The sequence below is a fragment of the Phalacrocorax carbo genome, chromosome 1 (genome assembly GCF_963921805.1).
Source record: "Phalacrocorax carbo chromosome 1, bPhaCar2.1, whole genome shotgun sequence".
NCBI lineage: Eukaryota > Metazoa > Chordata > Aves > Suliformes > Phalacrocoracidae > Phalacrocorax > Phalacrocorax carbo.
This window is the reverse complement of record NC_087513.1, coordinates 115,207,627-115,226,704: the sequence shown is the minus strand read 5'-3', so window position 1 is coordinate 115,226,704 and position 19,078 is coordinate 115,207,627. Positions and strand designations below refer to the sequence as shown.

The following is a 19,078-nucleotide window of genomic DNA, read 5'->3' as shown; positions in this document are numbered from 1 at the left end:
AGTAGGCAGGAGGCCACTCTTTCTGTTGGCAGACTAGACACAGCCAGGAAATCTTGAAATCAGCCCCCAAAGAAATGTAAACTCTTCTAAATAAGAAAGTAGTTCCGAGTATGCTCACTCATATACTTCAGATCCAAGGTGGCTTGAACAGAAAGAATCAAATCGCCAGGGGATAAAAAGAAAATCTTACCATTACCTACAACCCAAAGATGACAGTATCCAGCAATGCAGAAAAGGATTCAGGAGTACTTTAGATAAGCAAATGAACATAAGCCCTCTTGATGCCACAGCCAACTTAAACATAATCCCTAAAAGCATAAGCAGGATGTAGTTGTTAAAGTAAGAAAAGGTATTAAGTACACCTGTCCAAGGCACTGGGGACTATTATTAGATTACTGTATCCAGTTCTGGTGCCAGTAATTAAAAAATGATGTTAAAAATTTGGAAAGGGTTCTGAAAAGAGCTTCCGGAACAGTCTGAGGTCCAAGAACTGTTTGTTGTAGTAACTGACTGAAGCTCAAAATGTTTAATTAGGAGAACGTTAAGCACTGACTTGATGATTTTCTGCAAGCACCTACATGAGGAAAAGATTTCTGATAACAGAAAGCTCTTTAATAAAATAAATAATAACTTCCCAAAAGGGAAATTGGGCAAACTTGGGCTATTAACACGATCCATCTTTTTTTTAGGTGCAGTAAAGATAGAAATATCTTATCTTACAGAGATTAATGTAGATCTTGAATTTTTCCTCCTCTCTTAAAACTATGCAATAGCTCAATAAAACATTGTTACAGATACTCCTAAAGAGAATACCAGGGCTCTGTAGGAAGCCAGGCTGTATGATTGCTGTGATCCCTTTGGGCTTCAGTGCCTGTACGTATGCGAAGAGTCTCTGGTCCCTGCAGAGAGTGGCAGGGGACAAGGCACAGCATAGAAAGATAGGGGCTGACCCAGGCAGGACACTCTGGGAGCCATCAGCAGTCACATCAAGGGATGTAAATTTTGCAAGCTCTCTCTGACATCCTTGCTGGAGCTCCCCAGTGCAGAAGACATTAAGTGTCATGAGGAGTCATGCAAATATTGATGCTGCAGACAGCCCAACTCACCCACAGCTCTGCTGCTGACTGTATCAGCACAGTCAAATTAGTGTTTCCACAGCGAGACAGAGTTTTGATGGGTCGAGGCACTCGTGTTTGTACGGACATACTATGGGGGTTGCTCCCACGATGATAAAAGCAAGGACAGACCACATGAAGGTTTTAAGACTGTCAATATTGCAAGGCTGCGTGCACAGACTCCTCAGGCTTCCTCATGCTCTACCTTAGTAGCGATCCACATGGTATGGCATCCCTGAGTTTCTGCAGCTCTTCCTCCATTTCCACAGAGCAGCTCAGCTTCACTGGAGGAGGGCCATTCTTGGCCATATTTCTCTGCAACATGTGTTTTACTTCACATCATATTTATGGGTAACTTCATGCCATACTTCTACGGGCAACTATTGCTATCCTCTCCTGGACATGCTTCTGCACCACTGTTTCCATAAAGCCAGCTGCCCCCTTCCCTCTCATCTTGTGCTTCACTCCCTTTTCAAACAACTGAAAGAAAGACATATTCTTATCTGCCACCTGAAATGACCAAACCTTCAGAGCACAGGGACCAGCAGGAGATGGTTTTTAGGCAAGGAGGATGCCATAATTCTGCCCCTACCCAGCTGCTCTGAACAGAAACCCCCACAAATTACATTTTTCCTTGGTGCTGTATGTCCAAAGTAGCAGAATTTGTACAATGCATGGATGCCAAAGGGTCAGAGCCTGGGAAGCAGGAACCTGCATGGCTACAGCACAGCCCCATCCACAGAAAGGAGTGAATGGCTTGCCTTGAGTGGGTCACAGAGTGGATCTCTCTCACCTCTGGCAGAAAGAAACTAATTCCAGTGACCTTTCACCACTCTCCTGGTCAACTAATTAATGGGGTAACCATAACTGCATCCCCAAGCCGTTTTACCTCCCTGCCTTCTAAAGATATGTACACAAGTCAAAGAGGTTATGCAGAGACTAATGGAAGTAGTGGCGGCAGAAAGCCAGATGCAGAGATACATGAGGATGCACTAAAGAGGTACCTTAAGAAATCCTCATGAGCTAGTCGAACCCAGCCTCCAGGCTAGAGACATCCCCTGCAAGGAAAAAGCATGTCTCTGAATGTCTGGGATGGCTGGGTTTGCCTTGATCAATATTTTACATGTCAATGGCAAGTATCACTTTCCAAATATGGGCTGTTTTTCAGAAAAGGGCGCTTTGAACCCCGTTCATAAGGTAAGATTGACATGCTGAAACACCACCCAACACTTAATGTGAAAACTCTTTGAGCTCAAGGTATACGACCAGCTAACAGGAAAGACATTTTTCAGGGCCTGTCACACAAGCGCGCAGGGAGCCTGATGTGCAGTCACTGCGGCAGATGGAAAACCCGTTCAGACCAGCAAGGTCCTTATTTCACACCGACGGAAGTTGATGGCTACTCACAACCCCTCACGGAGGAGGCCAGCGTGACAGCTGCTGGAAAACAGAGGTTCCCTCCACCCAGATGTGGCCCTAATAGGCTGTCAGGCAAGAAGCAGCTGCCAGAGCTGAGGCACGCCAAGGCAGAGTTGATGCCTTGGTTGTAAGCGAACCGTATCCCATCCAGCTGTTTCTGATAAACCATAACTTGCCTTCTTAATGCTGAAAACTTCTTCTGTCACAGTGAGATGGATGAAGATCTCAGGTTACGTGTGGGGAAGCAAAAGCAGAGGAGCGATACCAAATGACATTCCTCCAACACCGATCCCTACAGGAGAGACCTGGCGGCTCATGCCGCTTCCCCTTTTCCTGATCGCAGACTCATAATGTGTTTCATATTAAATAGCCCTCATTTCACATTTTAGTGATCAAATGCATAACTGGACTTACGGAAGACTAAGTGTCTCTGATTTGAAGTGCTTTAATACCAACGCAGCTTTATAACTTTAAGGAGGGAAAAAACCCCAACAAAACCCCAAGAGCTACTGCTTTTGAGGCCCAGGTAAGACCCTCCTTTGTAGTGATTTAAACCACAGTCAATAAAACATTTACAACTGTTAGGAGCCAAGAGAAGGGTGTCTCCAATAAAAGTTTTCATATACAGATATATATAAAATATGCTCTCTCCCTTAGCTCTGTGGACATTATTCACAGAAAATAAGCTTATTCTCTGAAAAAAAAAAGTTTCCATGACAATCTTCCACAACAGGCAGAGAGCAAAGGAACTTTATTATATATAAACTTATCTTTTTTTAGTTCTCTTTGTTGCAATGATTCTTCTCACAGCACTAGTAGCACTGATCTTGAGCTGCAAATGAGAAGAGCCCTGTTGGGTCTAGCGTTGAAGGTGTTGCACCTAGAGCTCTGCAGTGCAAAAGGGAAGCAAAGCATTGACAGAACAGGAAACTTTGGTCAGCACAGCACCAGCTTTCTGTTCACTTTTTGCAGGTGGTCTCCTTAGGGGACCGCGGTAACCCCTCCCAGAGTCTTTCTGTGAGGATGAGGTTTGATCCTGCTCCCTGCAAGCACTGAGCCTAAACACAGATCAACACACAGGTTTTGCAGGGATTCACCTTATCAGCTTAGAAATGGGTACCTGCGTCCTAGTGTGGGCCCCAGAGCTGTGCTTGTGATGGTGGCTTCTCTCTTACTCCAGTAAAGCTTACTGGAAAAACCTACCCACTTCTCTTCATCAGCACAACCTCCATAAACACACCAAGAACACTGGCACCACTAAGTTCATACCCTTGAGGAGATCAGCCAACAGACAACCCACTTGGGAAGCACAGCAGATGAAGTTTTACAGAATCAAGAAGTTCAGGTTTTTTGCTCTTCAGCTTATCTGAAAGTAACAGCTAAGCCAATCTGGAGTTGAAGTAACAAGAAGTATGGCTACATGGCAAGCAGAAGAGTACACAAGATGGTCTGAATCTAGGCAGTATTGGTTTGCTTTGGTTCGGTTGTATCTGTGATGCTAGGTGAGCACCAACACAGCAATCCACCTAATTCTTCTTCTGGCTGGTATCTACGTACCATTGGCTTTGGACAGTTTTAGATGCTTCTCCATAACCTTGAAGACTACTGTAGTCAGCATGTAAACTCTCAGATCATGTTTATATTGTTGCTCATACAACGCAACAGCTCAGGTTTTTGGCAGACTATTACCATTCAGTTGCCAGAAGGCTTGTCGCACCATCTCACGGCTGCTTTCCTTCTGGGGTTATATCCTTGTGAAGAGTAAGTGCTGCTCATTAATAACCTCCATTTTCCCAAGGGCAGGCTGACAAATAACTCAGGAGGGCAGAGGGGCAAAGATGCCTACTGTGTTATGTCTGCTGAAAAGCATGAAGCTACAGTACCATTCTTGACCTCATTGGTGTAAAAGGAGATACAGCAAACTGCAAGATGTAGGAAGCAAGACAATTACCGAGACATTTATAGGTAACACATGCCTACAAAAACAGGCATACAGCTTTAAATATCACTAAATACGTTAAAAATACAAAACTTGCAAGAACAAATACAAGGATCCAGATGTGAGCGTCACATAAGAACTACACCTGGTGTCAATTCAACCTAAACACTCGGCTTCCCTCACTGCTGCATATGGCACTAAAATTATAACAGTCTATACAAAAAGCAGCACATTGCTGACATGCACTGTTAGTGACATCCTTAAAACTGCTGAATGTAAACTTGAAAGCAGATTATCTCAAAAGGATAAGCAACTGCCACATGTGCATCAATTCAGCTCATCGCAGCGCAAGTTGCAAGCTACAGCTGAAAAACATTAAAGCAATCTTCCTGGAAGACAGACTGCACTAATGAACAGGCTCTCTTGCCTATTAAAGCCTATTCCCACCTAACGCCAAGTATGCAACACAGAAAAGGGTTGGAGGGAAGAGTGTGGCTTTACAACAAGGGCCTGATGCAACTGGTTGTTCTCCAGACAAACAGTCAGCAGGTGATCATATAGCAAACTGAGCAGGTAGGTGCGCAGCAGCAGTTCGGCGTTTATTCTGCCTTATGGCTGAATCCTTGCATGCTCCGTAAGACGTATCAGGGGACCCTGTGCTGACACAGTAACCAACCTTCTGGTCCGGCTTCCAGCTAAGTCCTCACTGATGCCATTGCAACCATGACACTGTCCTTCAAATAATTTTCTGAGGTATCGTATGTTAACAAAAGTATATGTTTAGTAGCTTAAATACAAATTATGCACCTGCACACACGTGTACACACACCCCTCTGTGAAAGGAATAGTGTCAAAGCTGTGAAAGCAAACACTTAGAAGCAAAGAAATGTCAAAATTCAGGCTGCAGAAACACCCTCATTTTATTCCCTTGGTGCATATAATTAAGAGTGGCATATCATCCAGGCGCAACAGTTGGCAGCTGTTAATAAAAGTGAACAGCACCCTGGGAGAAAGCCACCATGCAGATTTGCAGTAAGCACTTTTCAAAACAAGGGTGTTGGTTTTTTTTTGATGTAGATAAAATTTAAAAAATATGTAGAGAAACAGGTAGGAAGAGAACTACTAATTAAATACTTATCGTGATAGAACAAATGTATCTAGGAAACTGATATACAAGTATCACTGAAGGAAGAACATAAAATAACAAATCAAATTTCAAATTAAGTCACTGTGGCCTTACCCTCTGAGCCACTGAAAGCAATGAAGGCATATCAAGTTTCACAGTTTTACCTACAACCTCACAATATTTGGAGGAGAAAAAAGGAAAGGGTTGAACTGAAAGACCAACGACCATCTCAGAAACACAACTTTTGTTTGCAATGAAGTAACTTCCTGGCCTATTTGATTGGCAAGATGGTTTGAAAGTGACACCACAGACACACTCATGGCCCCCAAAGCTCATAAATCAGACAAAGGTAAAGATCCAAGAACTGTATGTGAGTGTACACCAGATTTCCCAGGTTTTAAGCCAGTATTACTACTTGGGTAACCCTGAACCTTGAGATACGGACAAAGTTGACAATGGCAAGGCCCAGTACAGAAGCTCTCAAAGGGAAGCCCCCACCAGCGTTGGTTTCCCAGATGTAGAGCAGTGGTATCGCAGGGGAAGGCACAGTTACCAAGGGCATTAACAAGGCAAGATCTCACTTGCCAAAACGCCCAAAGGCCTTTGGTCACCAAGTCATCTCCGTTCCCTGAAGTCTGCGGTAGAAGACACAGGAAAACAGTGAATTTACTCAAGGCAAAATTAACACTGTGACATTATGAAAGTGTATATGGCATCGTAACATCTGCAGTTGTCTACTGGCACCGCTTACATCCATCTCTGTCCACTTGCCTATATTCTCTTAAACAGTTGCTAGAAAATAGAAATTATGCAAAGTGAGTCACTCAAGCCTTTGCTTCAGGGAACAGGTCCTGATGGGCTGAGATGAGAGCTGCCTCCTCCATCCTACCCGAGAAGGGGATAGAGAGGTCTGCAGGAAGAGGAGGCTTGAAATGGGAAAGGTGCAGGGCCAGGGGCCAATACCACCACAAGCAGACTTCTCTATACTCACTTACATAAATGTTGCTTAAACTGACAGCCTGTGCCTAGTCATGGGAAGCATTTTAGGAGGGCCCGCAGGGGCAAAAAAGGCATTTCCAGCGCTCTGCAGCGAAGCTGCTCTGCCCACCCACCCACCGCAGCATCTCCGGGGTGCCCAAACACACCTCTTCTAATTTTTTCTTTTTTACCTCTTTAATATAGAAATGCATTCCAAACACAAACTCTTCTGTGAAAAGGCTGCTTTTAATATTAATTGCTTTACCTTCATAGAAGAAACTGGCAAATTGTATTTTTAGCCACTGCTTCCCTCTGTTGCAGAAAGGCACTTGACTAACTGTAACTAAAAATGTGCCTTTTTTGAGCTTAACAATAGCACTAAAGAAAACAAACAAATTATTTGGTGGATGAGAAATCAAATGATTCAATTTGCCTCAGTGACTCTTTTGTGTAGTGCTAAAGATTACACCTAGTAGTAGTTAAATGTAATCTCGGTTCAAGTTTGTTTATAAGAACTTTGTCTCAATATACTGTCAATACATTGTCACTCCGCATCGCTATATGGAGTTACGGTCCACAGCAGATAACACAATCCACTCGGTCTACTAACAGAGCCTCACACCACCCCCACTGCAATGATGGCAACATAATCTTGGCTGTCTAAAAATGCAAAAACAACTCTTACGATATCTGCTTCTGCCCAATTCCCATTGCCTGGTGACTGACCCTTCTGAGCCCCAAGCAGAAGGCTTGAAGCAATCTGAGAGTATATTGTGCACAGGCTCCCAAAGTTAGCTGAATAACAATACAGCTAACTCAGCAGGGTTTCAGAGCCACAATTTAAAGCTAAATTGGCTTGTTCTTCATAGAGGAACTACGTTTCCTTAGGATTAGCAATAAAGACTGCCTGAGCTGATCTGACAAATCAGCCTTTTACCCAAAAATGTCAGATTATAGGCTGCGATATTTTTATTCAAAAGCAATGGAAAGAATAATCTGTTCAACATTCTCCTGCGCTCAGCTAAAATATACTTAATTGCATCAGGCACTACCAAACATTTTTCAAGCCCAGAAAATAATACGCCTGACATTATGGCAACACAGACCGCAAGAAGTACCGTAAAAGATTTGATTTAAAGTCCAATGCCAAAGACGCTCATAGGGGAGGTTTAAAAATCTCACCTTAGCTCACCCTCTCACGCTTAGGTGCTCGTAGGAGCTGCTGGTTCCCACCCCACACAGGTCACTCAAAATGCATCATCCATCAAACTGCCCTCGAAGCAGCTGGTAAAGTAACTAGCATTTGGCCCACAGTATATAACATCTCATGCTCTCCTGAAGACCTCTTTAGCTTCTAGCAATTTCAGAGTGAGGTAATGGCAGATTTTTGGCATCCACTCCACATTGCCTTGATTCTGTACAATGTATTGTGTCAGTGCAATGGATCCGAGCGTAGCTGGGGACTCATTAATCCACAGATTTCGTTTCTAAACACACAATTTTCCGAAACAATAATGCGCATTAACTCCTCCGGAGTTGCTAAAGTCTGCTGCAAATCAAAACCTGTTTGGGCCCCCCTTACTGAAGTTAGATGTTTTGGTGACCACAATGGCCCGGACCCTGCCAAAACAGCTACCAGACATTAGTAGTAAGACCCCTACTTTATACTACTATAGCAATTTTACTGAAATTTAGGCAATGCCCTTGCTCAACAACAGCTTTACAAGACAAAAATCAGATGTCAATTACTTCTTTTGCTTTCAAAATACATGCAGGCACTAATCCTGGAATAATAGGCTCATAAAACATCAGCTTAGAAAAATGCAGCAATTACACTGATCCAGCGAGCTGTCCACGGGAGACGGCTTTGTTTCCACATTTTGCTTTGCTGAACTCCACTTGCGAGTGTATTAAGTATACACTCCTACAGATTAACTTTTCGTCTGCAAGTGAATGGACTGGAAGACTATACATGGCCAATTTCTCACTCAGCCACAGAAGGAGGGACAGCATCAGGCCCTTACAGAGCAACCTTTTCTTCCAGCCTCCAGAGGAACCCGGTGTCACCCCTGGGGGACTTCCCCACCGAGACAAGTTTAGGGATGGAGGTGGGTAAGGAGAGATGACAGAAGGTAACTGTCACACGCAGCCTCTGATGCCACGTCTCAGCTCCGTTAAATCCAGCCTGATCTTGGCCACCTGATGTATGGCAGAGCGTCACCTGGGCTCAGGTGCTGGCACTGTCGTACCTAACTCACCAGCGCCTGGCCCACTGTTCACTGAGGTTTCTCAGAACGCCCAAATATAGCTTAATCAATGGATTCGGCCCTTCATGTATCAGGACGCTCTTGTGGAAGTACTTTGCCACGGAGATAAACCATTTCTTATGTAAGACATCCTCTTCCCACAGAGCCTCCCCCCGTGACCTGCTGCTGCCAGTCCCTGCTCTCACGCCGCCTTGCACTTTCGCTCCTGATCCCATTCCCACCCTTGCCAGCCTCAGCCTCCTCTTCAACACACGCTCTTGCACTCTGAAAGAAAGGCATCTGGGTAAGCAGATGTTTTTCTTCTCGTCCTCATCTCACAGGCAGAGCTCAGTCGCCCGTGGTGGGCTCCATGTAGGCAGAGCTGCCAGCAGCTGTGAGGCAGAGCCAGTTTGGGCATGTTTCAGCTGCCTTTGGCTGGAGGCCACGTGAAAGCTCGGAATATGCCCAGAAGAGCTGAGTGTCCACCAGCTCTCTACTTGGGGTGAAATTCTCGCGTGGGGTCATGCGTAGGATTGAAAGCATTCACCCCTCCGGTTAGAGGGAGGAACCTCACTGAGATAGGACCTCACCTGAAGCAAATCATTAATTACTCTTATCTTCTATCCATTAACTCAAATTGCTTATTCATAAATACCTGGAATTAAATAGGTTGATTTTCTGGGAAGATGGACCTTTGATTAGTCAATTTGAAACTATGCGACTGATCTTTCTCCCGGTGAAGTTGATAGCAAGAGCTTCCTTTGATGCCATGGTACAAGATCAGGTCAGACGGAGCTCAGAGATCACCATCCCTGTCCACAAACGTGGACACGGTGGCTCACCAGGAAAGAAGTGTTTGTTTCCAGGTTCTCCTGGAGTTTCTGCTTATCACCTTGTCACTGCGTGTGTTATTCAAGACACTGGGGGGAGAAGCAGCAGGCCTGGGAGCTGAGACAGAGGGGCACGTGGTGGGCCTTCTTATTTCTTCCCCTCTTAACAGACTGAGATAAATGTAGCAATCCCAAAACGTGGAGGTGGGAAGGACGTGTGTGTGCATGTGCCTTTTATCAACTGGAGGATCATTGGATGTATCTGTTACCAAGGAGAAGCACACGCTTGGTAACAGAAGAGTGCAAAATTATTTTTTCTGCATTCTTATATGATAATAATCACTAACCTTATCATTTTTCTCATTATGAAATTCAGAGCCCTATATTAAATTTCACTCCGTGACAAATTTACCAGAATGAAAAAAGAAAAAAAAAAATATCCAAGAGCATAGGAATGCAAGCTACCAAGATCCAATCTTAACAGCGGCACGCTTACAGTGCTGCTGGAGCTGGAGGAAATTACACTGTACTTAGCTCCACTGGTCCAAGGAGCTTTCAGCAACAATAAGGCGTCCGGCTTTGGGTAGCCCTCTCTTAAGGGTCTGATACAACAGAGGCAGAAGTCAGACAGCTCAAACAAGAGCAGCACAACTCTTGATCGGGGGGCCCTGGAGAGCTTGTCCCTGCTCTGTTTACTTCCCAACCAAGCCCCTACTACTCTTTGTATCGTTAGTGACATATCCTGATTGATGGGTAAAAGCCTCCACTGAAGGGTTCTGGATAATAAACAAAAAACTGAGACTCTCCGCAGATTTTTCCTACCAACACCCTGGAAAAAACCATCCAGGGTGCATCTCGCATCTTTAGCCGTGCAGGGGTATCAACAACTTCTAATCGCAGAACTGCACGTACCCTCCTCCTGCAGACACACGCAGCATCTCCCATCGCTCGGAGGGGTGAGAGGTACCTGTACGTACCTACACGCTAAATGTCGCGACTAGACTGCCGGTGGCAACTGGTCCTCAGCAATACAAGTCTCACCATTGAAACCACATTTCTAACAAGACCAATAAGGGAATGAACGGGGGAAATTAAAAAAAAAAAAAAGACAGGTGGAGGCAACTGAAGTATTGCAAGAGGAAAGCAAAATTACAGTCACGGAGATCTCGGCGTGCAACGGGGAAGCGCCGTTTTCACGCCCACGGCGCGCAGAGGGACGCGGGGACGCCGGGCGAGAGGTGCCGAGGGGAGCCCCCGGCGTTGGGGACCCCGGGGAGGTCCCCTCGCTGGGGGCGGGGAGGGGAGCTCACCCTCCCGGCCGGCAGAGACCCAGCACACCCATCGCACCCCCCCACCCCCCCACTCGGACAGACAGACTCGGCGGGCTGCCGACAGCCCCCCGAGGGAGGGGTGCAGGGCGGCCCCGCTCCGGGCGCGGTACCTTCTCTCCGGTGAGGACGTGCAGCCCCTCGCGGACCTTGGCGAAGGAGCCCTCTCCCAGCTTCCTCCCGATCAGGTAGTTGCCCACCCGCTTGGTGTGCTGGAAGTCGCGGAGCCGCTCCCGCGGCGCCGCCGCGCTCAGCCAGGCGGCCAGGAAGCTGCCCTCCGCCGCCGCCGCCGCCGCCGCCTTCCGCGCCTCCCCGCCGCCGCCGCCGCCGCCGCTGCCCGCCACCGCCGGCGGCTCGCTCAGGAGCCCGTCGCCCGCCGCCGCCGGCATGCCCGGCCCCGGCGCTCCCGCTGCCCCTGCCGCTGCTCCGGCCCCGGCCGCGCCGCCTGCCCCCGGCCCGCCGGGCGGTCACCGGGCGGGCAGCAAAGTTGCTCCGGGGAGATCGCCGCCGGCCAGGCTGGGGCGGAGGGGCCGGGGGGCGGAGCGGGTCCGGCGGGGGGCCGGGGCTGGGGCGAGCCGGCGGCGCGGTGCCCCGGGCGGCCGCCCCTCATTGGATCCGCCGCCTCCCGCCCGCCCCGCCCCGCCCCGCCCCGCCCCTGCCCCGCGCCGGCGGCGGCGGGCGTGAGGCTGCCGCGCCGAGCGGGGAGGAGGGACCGGCGGAGGGAGGGGGACAGGGCTCATTCAGTTTGAATTTGCGGTAATTTAATCCCCTCGCACGCGGCGGGAGCGGGTGCGATCCAAACCCGGCAGCCTGGGTATGTTCAAATCCGGCTGGCCCCTCCTCCTCCCCCCCCACCCCCGGCACCCCAAACCGGGGGTGGCAGCGCACCCCTCTCTAGAATTAAACCCGGGATCCCTGTTCCCCGGCAGCGCCGTGACTCCCTCTGCCCGCGGCTCTGTTCCATTGCTGCCCGGGAATATCTTTTGTGCTGCCTTTCGCCACCTTCCTTGCCGAGCGCGCCTGAGGGCTTCGGTTTGTTTTGGTTTTTTTCTCAGCCCCGTGTCGGGGTAACGTGCGATCGTGACCGCCCCGCCCGCCGCTCCCGCTGCTCCGGCGGCGCCGGCGGGCTCCGGTCCCGCTCCCCGCCTCGTTCACCGCCCGCTTCTCCATCTTACGCCGCCCGGCCCTCTGGTCTCCTCCGCCGGCGGCCTCCTCCTCCTCCTCTTCCTCCTCCCGGCCCAAACCCCCACCTCCCGCCCGCAGTCTGCATCCCCCACATGCTCTCCGGGGCTCGGTGGACCGGGAGAGAGGGGGCGAGCCGGGCCCCCCATCCGCCGCGGGCTGCTGCGTCCGGGGGAAGGTCATTTCCCTGCCGGTCTTCCCCGCCTCGCGGGGAGGGAGAAGAAACGAGCATATTGCCATTTTCACTGCCCAGCCCCCCCTTCCACGGGGGGCTGGAGGCTGCACTGGCCGGGGAGGGCAGGGATGGGGGGTGAGACAGAGCCGGCGGAGCTACCCTGCTTTGAGGGGTTCCCGATGGTCACTGACTGATGCTCTGCCCTGCCCTGAGGAGTCCGCGATGCTAGCAGCCTTCAGCTCGTGCTGTGGAGGACCTAATGAAACGGTTAATTCATTGAAATGCCTCAGGGCTCACAAGGACTTCAACCTAAAGCCTATCTTCAGCGCGGTACCAGCAAGAAAGTAATCAAGGAGCCCAATTTAGCTTTAAGCTTGATCTACGTTTTCAAGTCTTGCCCGCGTTGTTGCGTTAGTTAATAGTTTGAAAAAAAGAAATCACGCGCACCCTAGCAGATGCAAGCTCTGTCAGCGAAACCTCCCGTAAAGATGCAGTTGTACCTGATAAAAACCGGCTTAGAGCTTTGCTGCAATCACACTTCACCCCATGTGAAGCTGTTTTTCCCACTAGAGGGCTGGCTAGCACAACTCTCCCTGCGCACACGCTGCCACCTCTTTTAAAGCTCTTCTTTTACTCCTTGAAAATGTCATAGCGATTTTATACCACGCTGCTGTCAGTTAGCCCTTAGCTCTCGACCACGCTCCTATCACTTCACTGGGAGAACTACACCCCTCTGGTCCCCTCCGCTGGAGTAGTCTAACCACGTCACTAATCGGATTTTGGCTGGCACAGGTGTTGGTTAGCCATGTGCTCCTTCCACGCCACCTTTCCTTGACATGACTGCTTTGTTAAAAACTTCCTCATTTAAGCCAGAGTTGAGCTATGTCATGATTTTACCGTGCCGATCGTAATGGATAACAATTTGTAGTTTCCCCTGTGTCAGTCCAGGCTTCCCAGGTGATTGATAATCAGATTAAAACATACCCAAGCCTGGATTTAGGCAAAAGGCGGGCAGCTGCGCAGGGGGGCTGGTGGCAAGGCGCTCCGGGCTGCCTGCACTGGAGGAGGTGTCACTGCCGGAGGCGCTGAGCCCTGCTACCTCCTGACGACCCCACGGCTGGGGCTGGTCGGGGTGCAAATGGGGTAGGAGCCCTCTCGGCCCAGCTATGTCAGGAGACATGCCCAGCTCCCCCCACACTTAAGAGATGTCAAGAGGGGTAAGAAAGTGTCTAGTCTGCTGGGAAGGGAAGAGGGTGAGATGGAGGGAGCGGGTGCCCACGCTGCATGGAGGTGGTGGCTGATAGCTGTGTGGGATGAAGGCCCTTACTGCAAGGCAGAGTACAGGGAAGGAGCACTACAGAGACTACAGAGACTTGCACCACAGACTTCTGGAGTTCAGCTGGCCACCTTCCACCACTTGACTTCAGCTCCCTGAAACTTTCACTGACCCCTCCAAAATGTATTCCCTGTGGCTAAATACAGAGTGGTTCCATTGCCGAGAGCCCTGGAACTGGCTCTGCACCACCACACTCAATGATATATATGTTTTCAGATTAAATTTCAAACAAAACAGAAATCCAGCACCGTCCCGGTAGGCAGAAACTGGAGAAGGGAAAGCTCCAAAGCCAATAAATAATATTTTGGTTTAAAATATACACGCATCCCATGCTCTGGACATATTTAGAAATGCCACAGTATGCAGCCACTTAAAATCAAAGTCTGTGTGTTCTATCACTAGTCCAAGCAATCCTGGGAGAAGTTTGGTCCCCTGTGGGAAGCTGTAGGGACACAGGACTGTGACAAGCTGCCTGAACTGATGGCTGCTGTGCTGAAGATGAGCTCCTCATAGCTGGGGTGCACTTTGACGTGACACGTACCTAACAGCAAAACCAGTCCTGCCCCCACTCTCCCCCATGGTGCAATGCTGTACCAGCTTGTTTGTGCCGCTGTGCTATAAACAGGGTCGGCGGGGTGATCCAGGCTTTTTAAAAGTGCCAGGAAGTTTAAGACAACTCCTCTACTCACCTGGCCGCCAGAGAAATACAAGTGGAAGTGCACAGTGAGGCAGTGCAGGTGACCTTATACCACACTGTGCCATGCCAATGTCATCCTTAGACAAACTACCCCTGTTATCAGACCTTCCTCACCCTCCTGAATCAACCGGGACTGATAAATCTGGCTCCTACCAAATCTGAACAGTCCAGAAGATAACTTCATCGGTATTTTCTAAATCAAAGCTGGAAGTGGGAAGGTGCACTGTGTGTTTGCAGGGAAGGTGACCCAATCCTTGCACAGGTCCGGAGAGTGGCAAGGCTGGATCGTTCAGTGGTGAACATGGATCTACGTCACAGACTTCTCCGGTCAGCATGATATATGTGAGGTTTTCAACAACGTTGTTCTATGGGGAGAAAAAAAAACAAAAAAAAAAAAAAGAAAAAGCCATACTGCAGCCAGTTACATTGGAAGAATAAAAAGTACATATTGCTTTCCAGTTGTGGAGGGGCGATATTCTATATTATTTAATGATAATACTATGCTAAGAGGGCTTGCAACTGTATGTGCTGTACAGCTGTTCTTGAAATGGACCAAATACACGTTTCAGACAGACAATGCAAGAATTCCCAAGTGTCTCTTACGCAGGGAACTGGAACAAGAAAATAGGAAACATGGCTGCCCAAGAAAATGCTGGAAGACATGCCTGGATGCAGCTTCTGGCTAACCCTTATACGCAGCGACGGAGCGCAGAGGAAAGGCATAGCCCTGTTTCAACAGCCACAGCATGCCCTCAGGCAGGAAGAGCTGTAAGGTAAAGACCACTGTTCGTTAGCAGCAGGAGACCAGCTCATCATTTAAATGGCGTGTGCACAGGCCCACATCCTCCGCTCCCTGGCTATAGAGCTCCTCTCAGCCACCCTACGCTGGCCTCAGCGTCTGTAAGTACGGATGCACAAAAAGGGATGCGCATCAGCATCAGTAAGTCCTCACTGGCATAGGAGGGGTGAGCTGAGACCATGTGCCTCCATCGACTGCTTCCCTGCTGGTGTCACCTGGGGAAGGGGGGGAACCTCACCCAGTGCAAAACAAACCAGACCCTTCCCCTGCCCAGAGGAATATGCTTTCAGACAGACGGACAGACAGAGGTATGCGCCTTTGTTTAGGCTCACAGCTCCCACTTGGCTAACAGAAACATGGTTTTGGCCACTGTGATGGTTAAACAGATGTTAATAGTATGTTTCTCAGTCTAACACCTGAAAATCAACCTCTTTTAAAAATAAAACTGGCAAGAAATGCCTATTGCCGCAAACATTAGGAGAGCTCTGAAAGAACCCAGTGAATATTTTTTTTAATTGACTCAACTTGAGGACTTAATGAGTTGACAGTATGCTTTTAAACAGGCGAGACTGCTGCCTTCTCACGATTTCTATCCCGTCCAGCTGTGCCCATCAGGGTGCAGTCTGGATGGAAAGGGGATCAAAGGTTGCATTCATTTCTGTCCATGCTTCAATTTAAATTGAACTCCAACGTGCTTTATTTTGAGCTGCAGTCTTTCCAGGTAATGACATTTGCTGATTAACTGTTGAAATTACTAATGAATTAAAGGCAGTAGTCTGTCTTCAGGTTGCAAAAGCTGTAATAACAAGCTTCTAAAAATAATTTACAGCTTGATTTAAACCCATGAAAACAAAGAAATTCAGAGTTATCCAGACAGTATTGCCCTTTGCCACCTTCAGCATTTTAAAATATTGTAATAAAATATATTATCAGCTGTAGACTGGGAGTTTTGCAGCCACGAGGCTGCAAGACTGAGGTCCCTGGGCCCTGTCCCCAGTGTCAAGGTCCACCTGGGCTGAATCCTTCAAGGGGTCAAATGCTACAGCCGTGTTCCCAAGCTACAGCACCATGTCCAAGGAGGATGTGGCTGGGGGCAGAAATGGAAAATGCTGGTCCAGCAGCGGCACATGGCTCTGCAAAGGAAACGTTTGTGAGCCTGAGAACCCGTCAGCAAAATGCTTCGCCTTACCGTGCTGTTGCCTCTTCTGGTGCAGCTGGTGGTGGCAGCTTTCCAAACACTTCTTGTGGAAGCACAGGGCTGTCGCCTGGGATGCTGAAATTCTCCTTACGCCTCACCTGTGTATGCGATTCACATTAATTGGTCTCACTCGTCCTTCTGAAGAGATCTGAGGTCCCTGAGTGAAGGAACGATGAAATCTCAGCTCTTTTCGCAGATCCAGTGGTAAACGAAGCAAGTAAACTCCTAAGTATGCTGCACAAAAGCAATGAATAAATTCAGTTCTGGGCAAACGAAAAGTGGGTAATTTGCCATTTACCTGCCACATCACCAGGCCTTTTGAAATCAGTGGTTAACTGCTGACTTCAGTCAGGTTGTAGGAGAAACCCTGACTTAGGACTGACATCTTAGGTTAAAAAAAAGTCATCCTGCTATTGCTTATGCTCTTTGGTATTTCATTCTGCTTTAAAATAACTGGGCTTTTTGCAGTTTGTTTGGCAGCTGTCTAGTTTTGTGATATCTGGCTTTCAGATATTACAGGGATATTAATTTGAACCAGTTGGGTTTATAATATTTTTTGAAGTGAGAATGTGTTTGTACTTGTTCTTCAAGAATTTATAAAAATTTACAGTGTCTAAATCCCTGTCTCAGTTCAGACTGACAAGAACCTAAGTTTAGTGGCACTTCCACAGTAACGGATCACGTACCTGGCTCAGCAAGGGTGCCCTTTCTCCCCTATAGTGCAACACGGGTAGCAGGGAAGCAGACAACCCGTTCAGTATGACAGTGATGTCCAGTATCAACTGATGACATTATGACTTATCTGCTTCCATAGGGGTACTGCAGATACCATTCAGCTGACAGTGGTATTTCTAAATCATAGGGAATGAGTGTATGTCACCTTTCAATTGTTGCAGAAAGAGGACTTGTACAGTTAAGTTTTCATAACCTTAAAACTTGTATTTGAAAAATATTGAACAAATTTTGTCCTCAAAAGTATTCAGAATATATATATATGTGCAAAAGTACCTAAGTAAGCATTGAAACTACTTGATGACTTTTGCAGAAATATGTTGGCAATGGGATTATCTGTCACTGTGTCTCCAAGCACCAAAAGCTCTGCTATTCCTGTGCTCCCACCAAATTTCCAGTTTGCTCTCTGCCCTGCAGCTTCTGTAATACAGTTCTCTGCAGCCAATATAAAAATCGAGAGCATGCGATGACTTGGGGGTATCATAAACCAAACTGAATTTAATATCAAAGTAAATAGTAGGTGGTTGCTGTATCAATTATGTTATTCTTTTTCACATTTCATTAATTAGGAAGTTCAGTTTTTTAATTTAAATTAAACCACTGTGAAACCCTCCTTGCAGTGCACAGTGTCATAAAATTTAGGACCTTGAATATAAGTTTCATTTATGTATGAGAGAACACAAGAGCATTGTATAATTATGCCTACGTGAAATACTTGGTATTTTCAAAAGCCTTTAGATATCAGTGATGGATGACACACAAAGGAAAAGGAAATTAGACTTTTGTGAATCTCTGGAATTAGCGTATCGTGCAGAAAAAGGTGTGAGCTATTATGAATGCTGACAGAGCCCCTTCAGTGGAGTTCTTGGGTCACTCCATGGTGTCACGCTGGCACACTGTTATTGTGCTCTAAGAGTAATTGAAATGCATAATGAGAACGAAGATGAGCGTGTATTTGAAATAAAGCTTTACATTTGAAAATGGCCTGATGCTAGTCCAAATAAATGTTGTGCCAGACAACATTCAAGCAAGTAGCCTGCCTCAGTAGACATGCAGAATCAAGATGCCCTCAAGCTGTAAGATTGTATCATCTCCTTACTCTTCTCCACTTTCTTGTCAATAAGTCAGAAAATATCCCAGTACCACAGAGCCTAATGTAGGACTGGTGGTTTTCCCATCATTGCTGCAGGCTGAGCACCATCACCCCATGTCCGCGGTGTGCTTGCACCTACAGTAATTGCTGGTTTTTCAGCCAAAGAAAGTCAGCTATTTAAAGGCTTTCTTGCAAGAAATGTTCCAAACAGGTTGTTTACATCCATGCTAAAATGTGAACACACCAGCGACTTCACTCCTGAACTGAGATTTCTATGTTTTCTTTAAGCCTGAAATAGTTTTTTTTATGATTAAATGAATTGTTGGAAAGCAGAGTTTTACTGTGGTAAAAGTACACATAACACTATCACAAAACTGTTGCAGATACATACTCTATATATAAGGGCTACAGGAGGGCAACTGCTTAGGGACAGGATCCGAAGTGTTCAGGTCAAACAGCTCACTGTCTTTGCTAGCGCTGCCTTAGCCCCTGCTACAGGCTTTTCCTCCATGGACGAGAGCAGCAAGGTGTCTACCCTCATTAGCCAGCGGGGACTAACTTAGTTGCGTTCCTTCCAGCTCCTACCTGACAACCTTCCTTTAAGGCATGTAAAGGCTGCTGCACAGCAGTGTACAGCAGCAGTGGACACGAAGGGCGCAGTCGCGGCACTGTGTCAAACACCTGCTTATGGTTCAGCTCAGGCTGGCTTTAGCTTGTATTATCTGGATGTTAGTGGAGCGGCTCCGCACATCTCAGCTCTGGCCCAGGCTTTCTCAGTTCTTAATAGATGCAGAGTAACAACTGCTCTCCACATGGTCAATAAACAGGTTCCCATAGGTTCATAATGTACTAGATATGTAGCCTGTTAACCGGGCAGCACTTCAC

The 19,078-nt window shown here is 47.6% G+C and overlaps 1 protein-coding gene and 1 long non-coding RNA gene across 4 annotated transcripts in view; both read right to left on the bottom strand.

The window, feature by feature from the left end:
* Nucleotides 1–12,327, bottom strand: part of HUNK (hormonally up-regulated Neu-associated kinase) — a 58,477-nt gene extending 46,150 nt beyond the window's left edge. Inside the window, exon 1 of one of the 3 annotated variants that reach the window (XM_064470639.1) lies at nt 12,157–12,327. In XM_064470639.1, the coding sequence (XP_064326709.1) occupies nt 12,157–12,312 (156 nt within the window). In that variant the 5' untranslated portion in view covers nt 12,313–12,327. Of the gene's footprint in view, nt 1–11,094; nt 11,612–12,156 lie in introns of those variants that run through there. The other 2 variants (XM_064470609.1, XM_064470630.1) reach the window with 2 other exon arrangements.
* Nucleotides 12,328–12,699: 372 nt separating this feature from the next.
* LOC135316636 (uncharacterized) lies at nt 12,700–16,644 on the bottom strand. Its single transcript, XR_010375886.1, has 2 exons — nt 16,360–16,644; nt 12,700–14,736 (listed from the first exon to the last, which is right to left on the bottom strand). It is a non-coding gene; the product is annotated as an uncharacterized LOC135316636 (long non-coding RNA).
* Between the last annotated feature and the right edge of the window lie 2,434 nt (nt 16,645–19,078).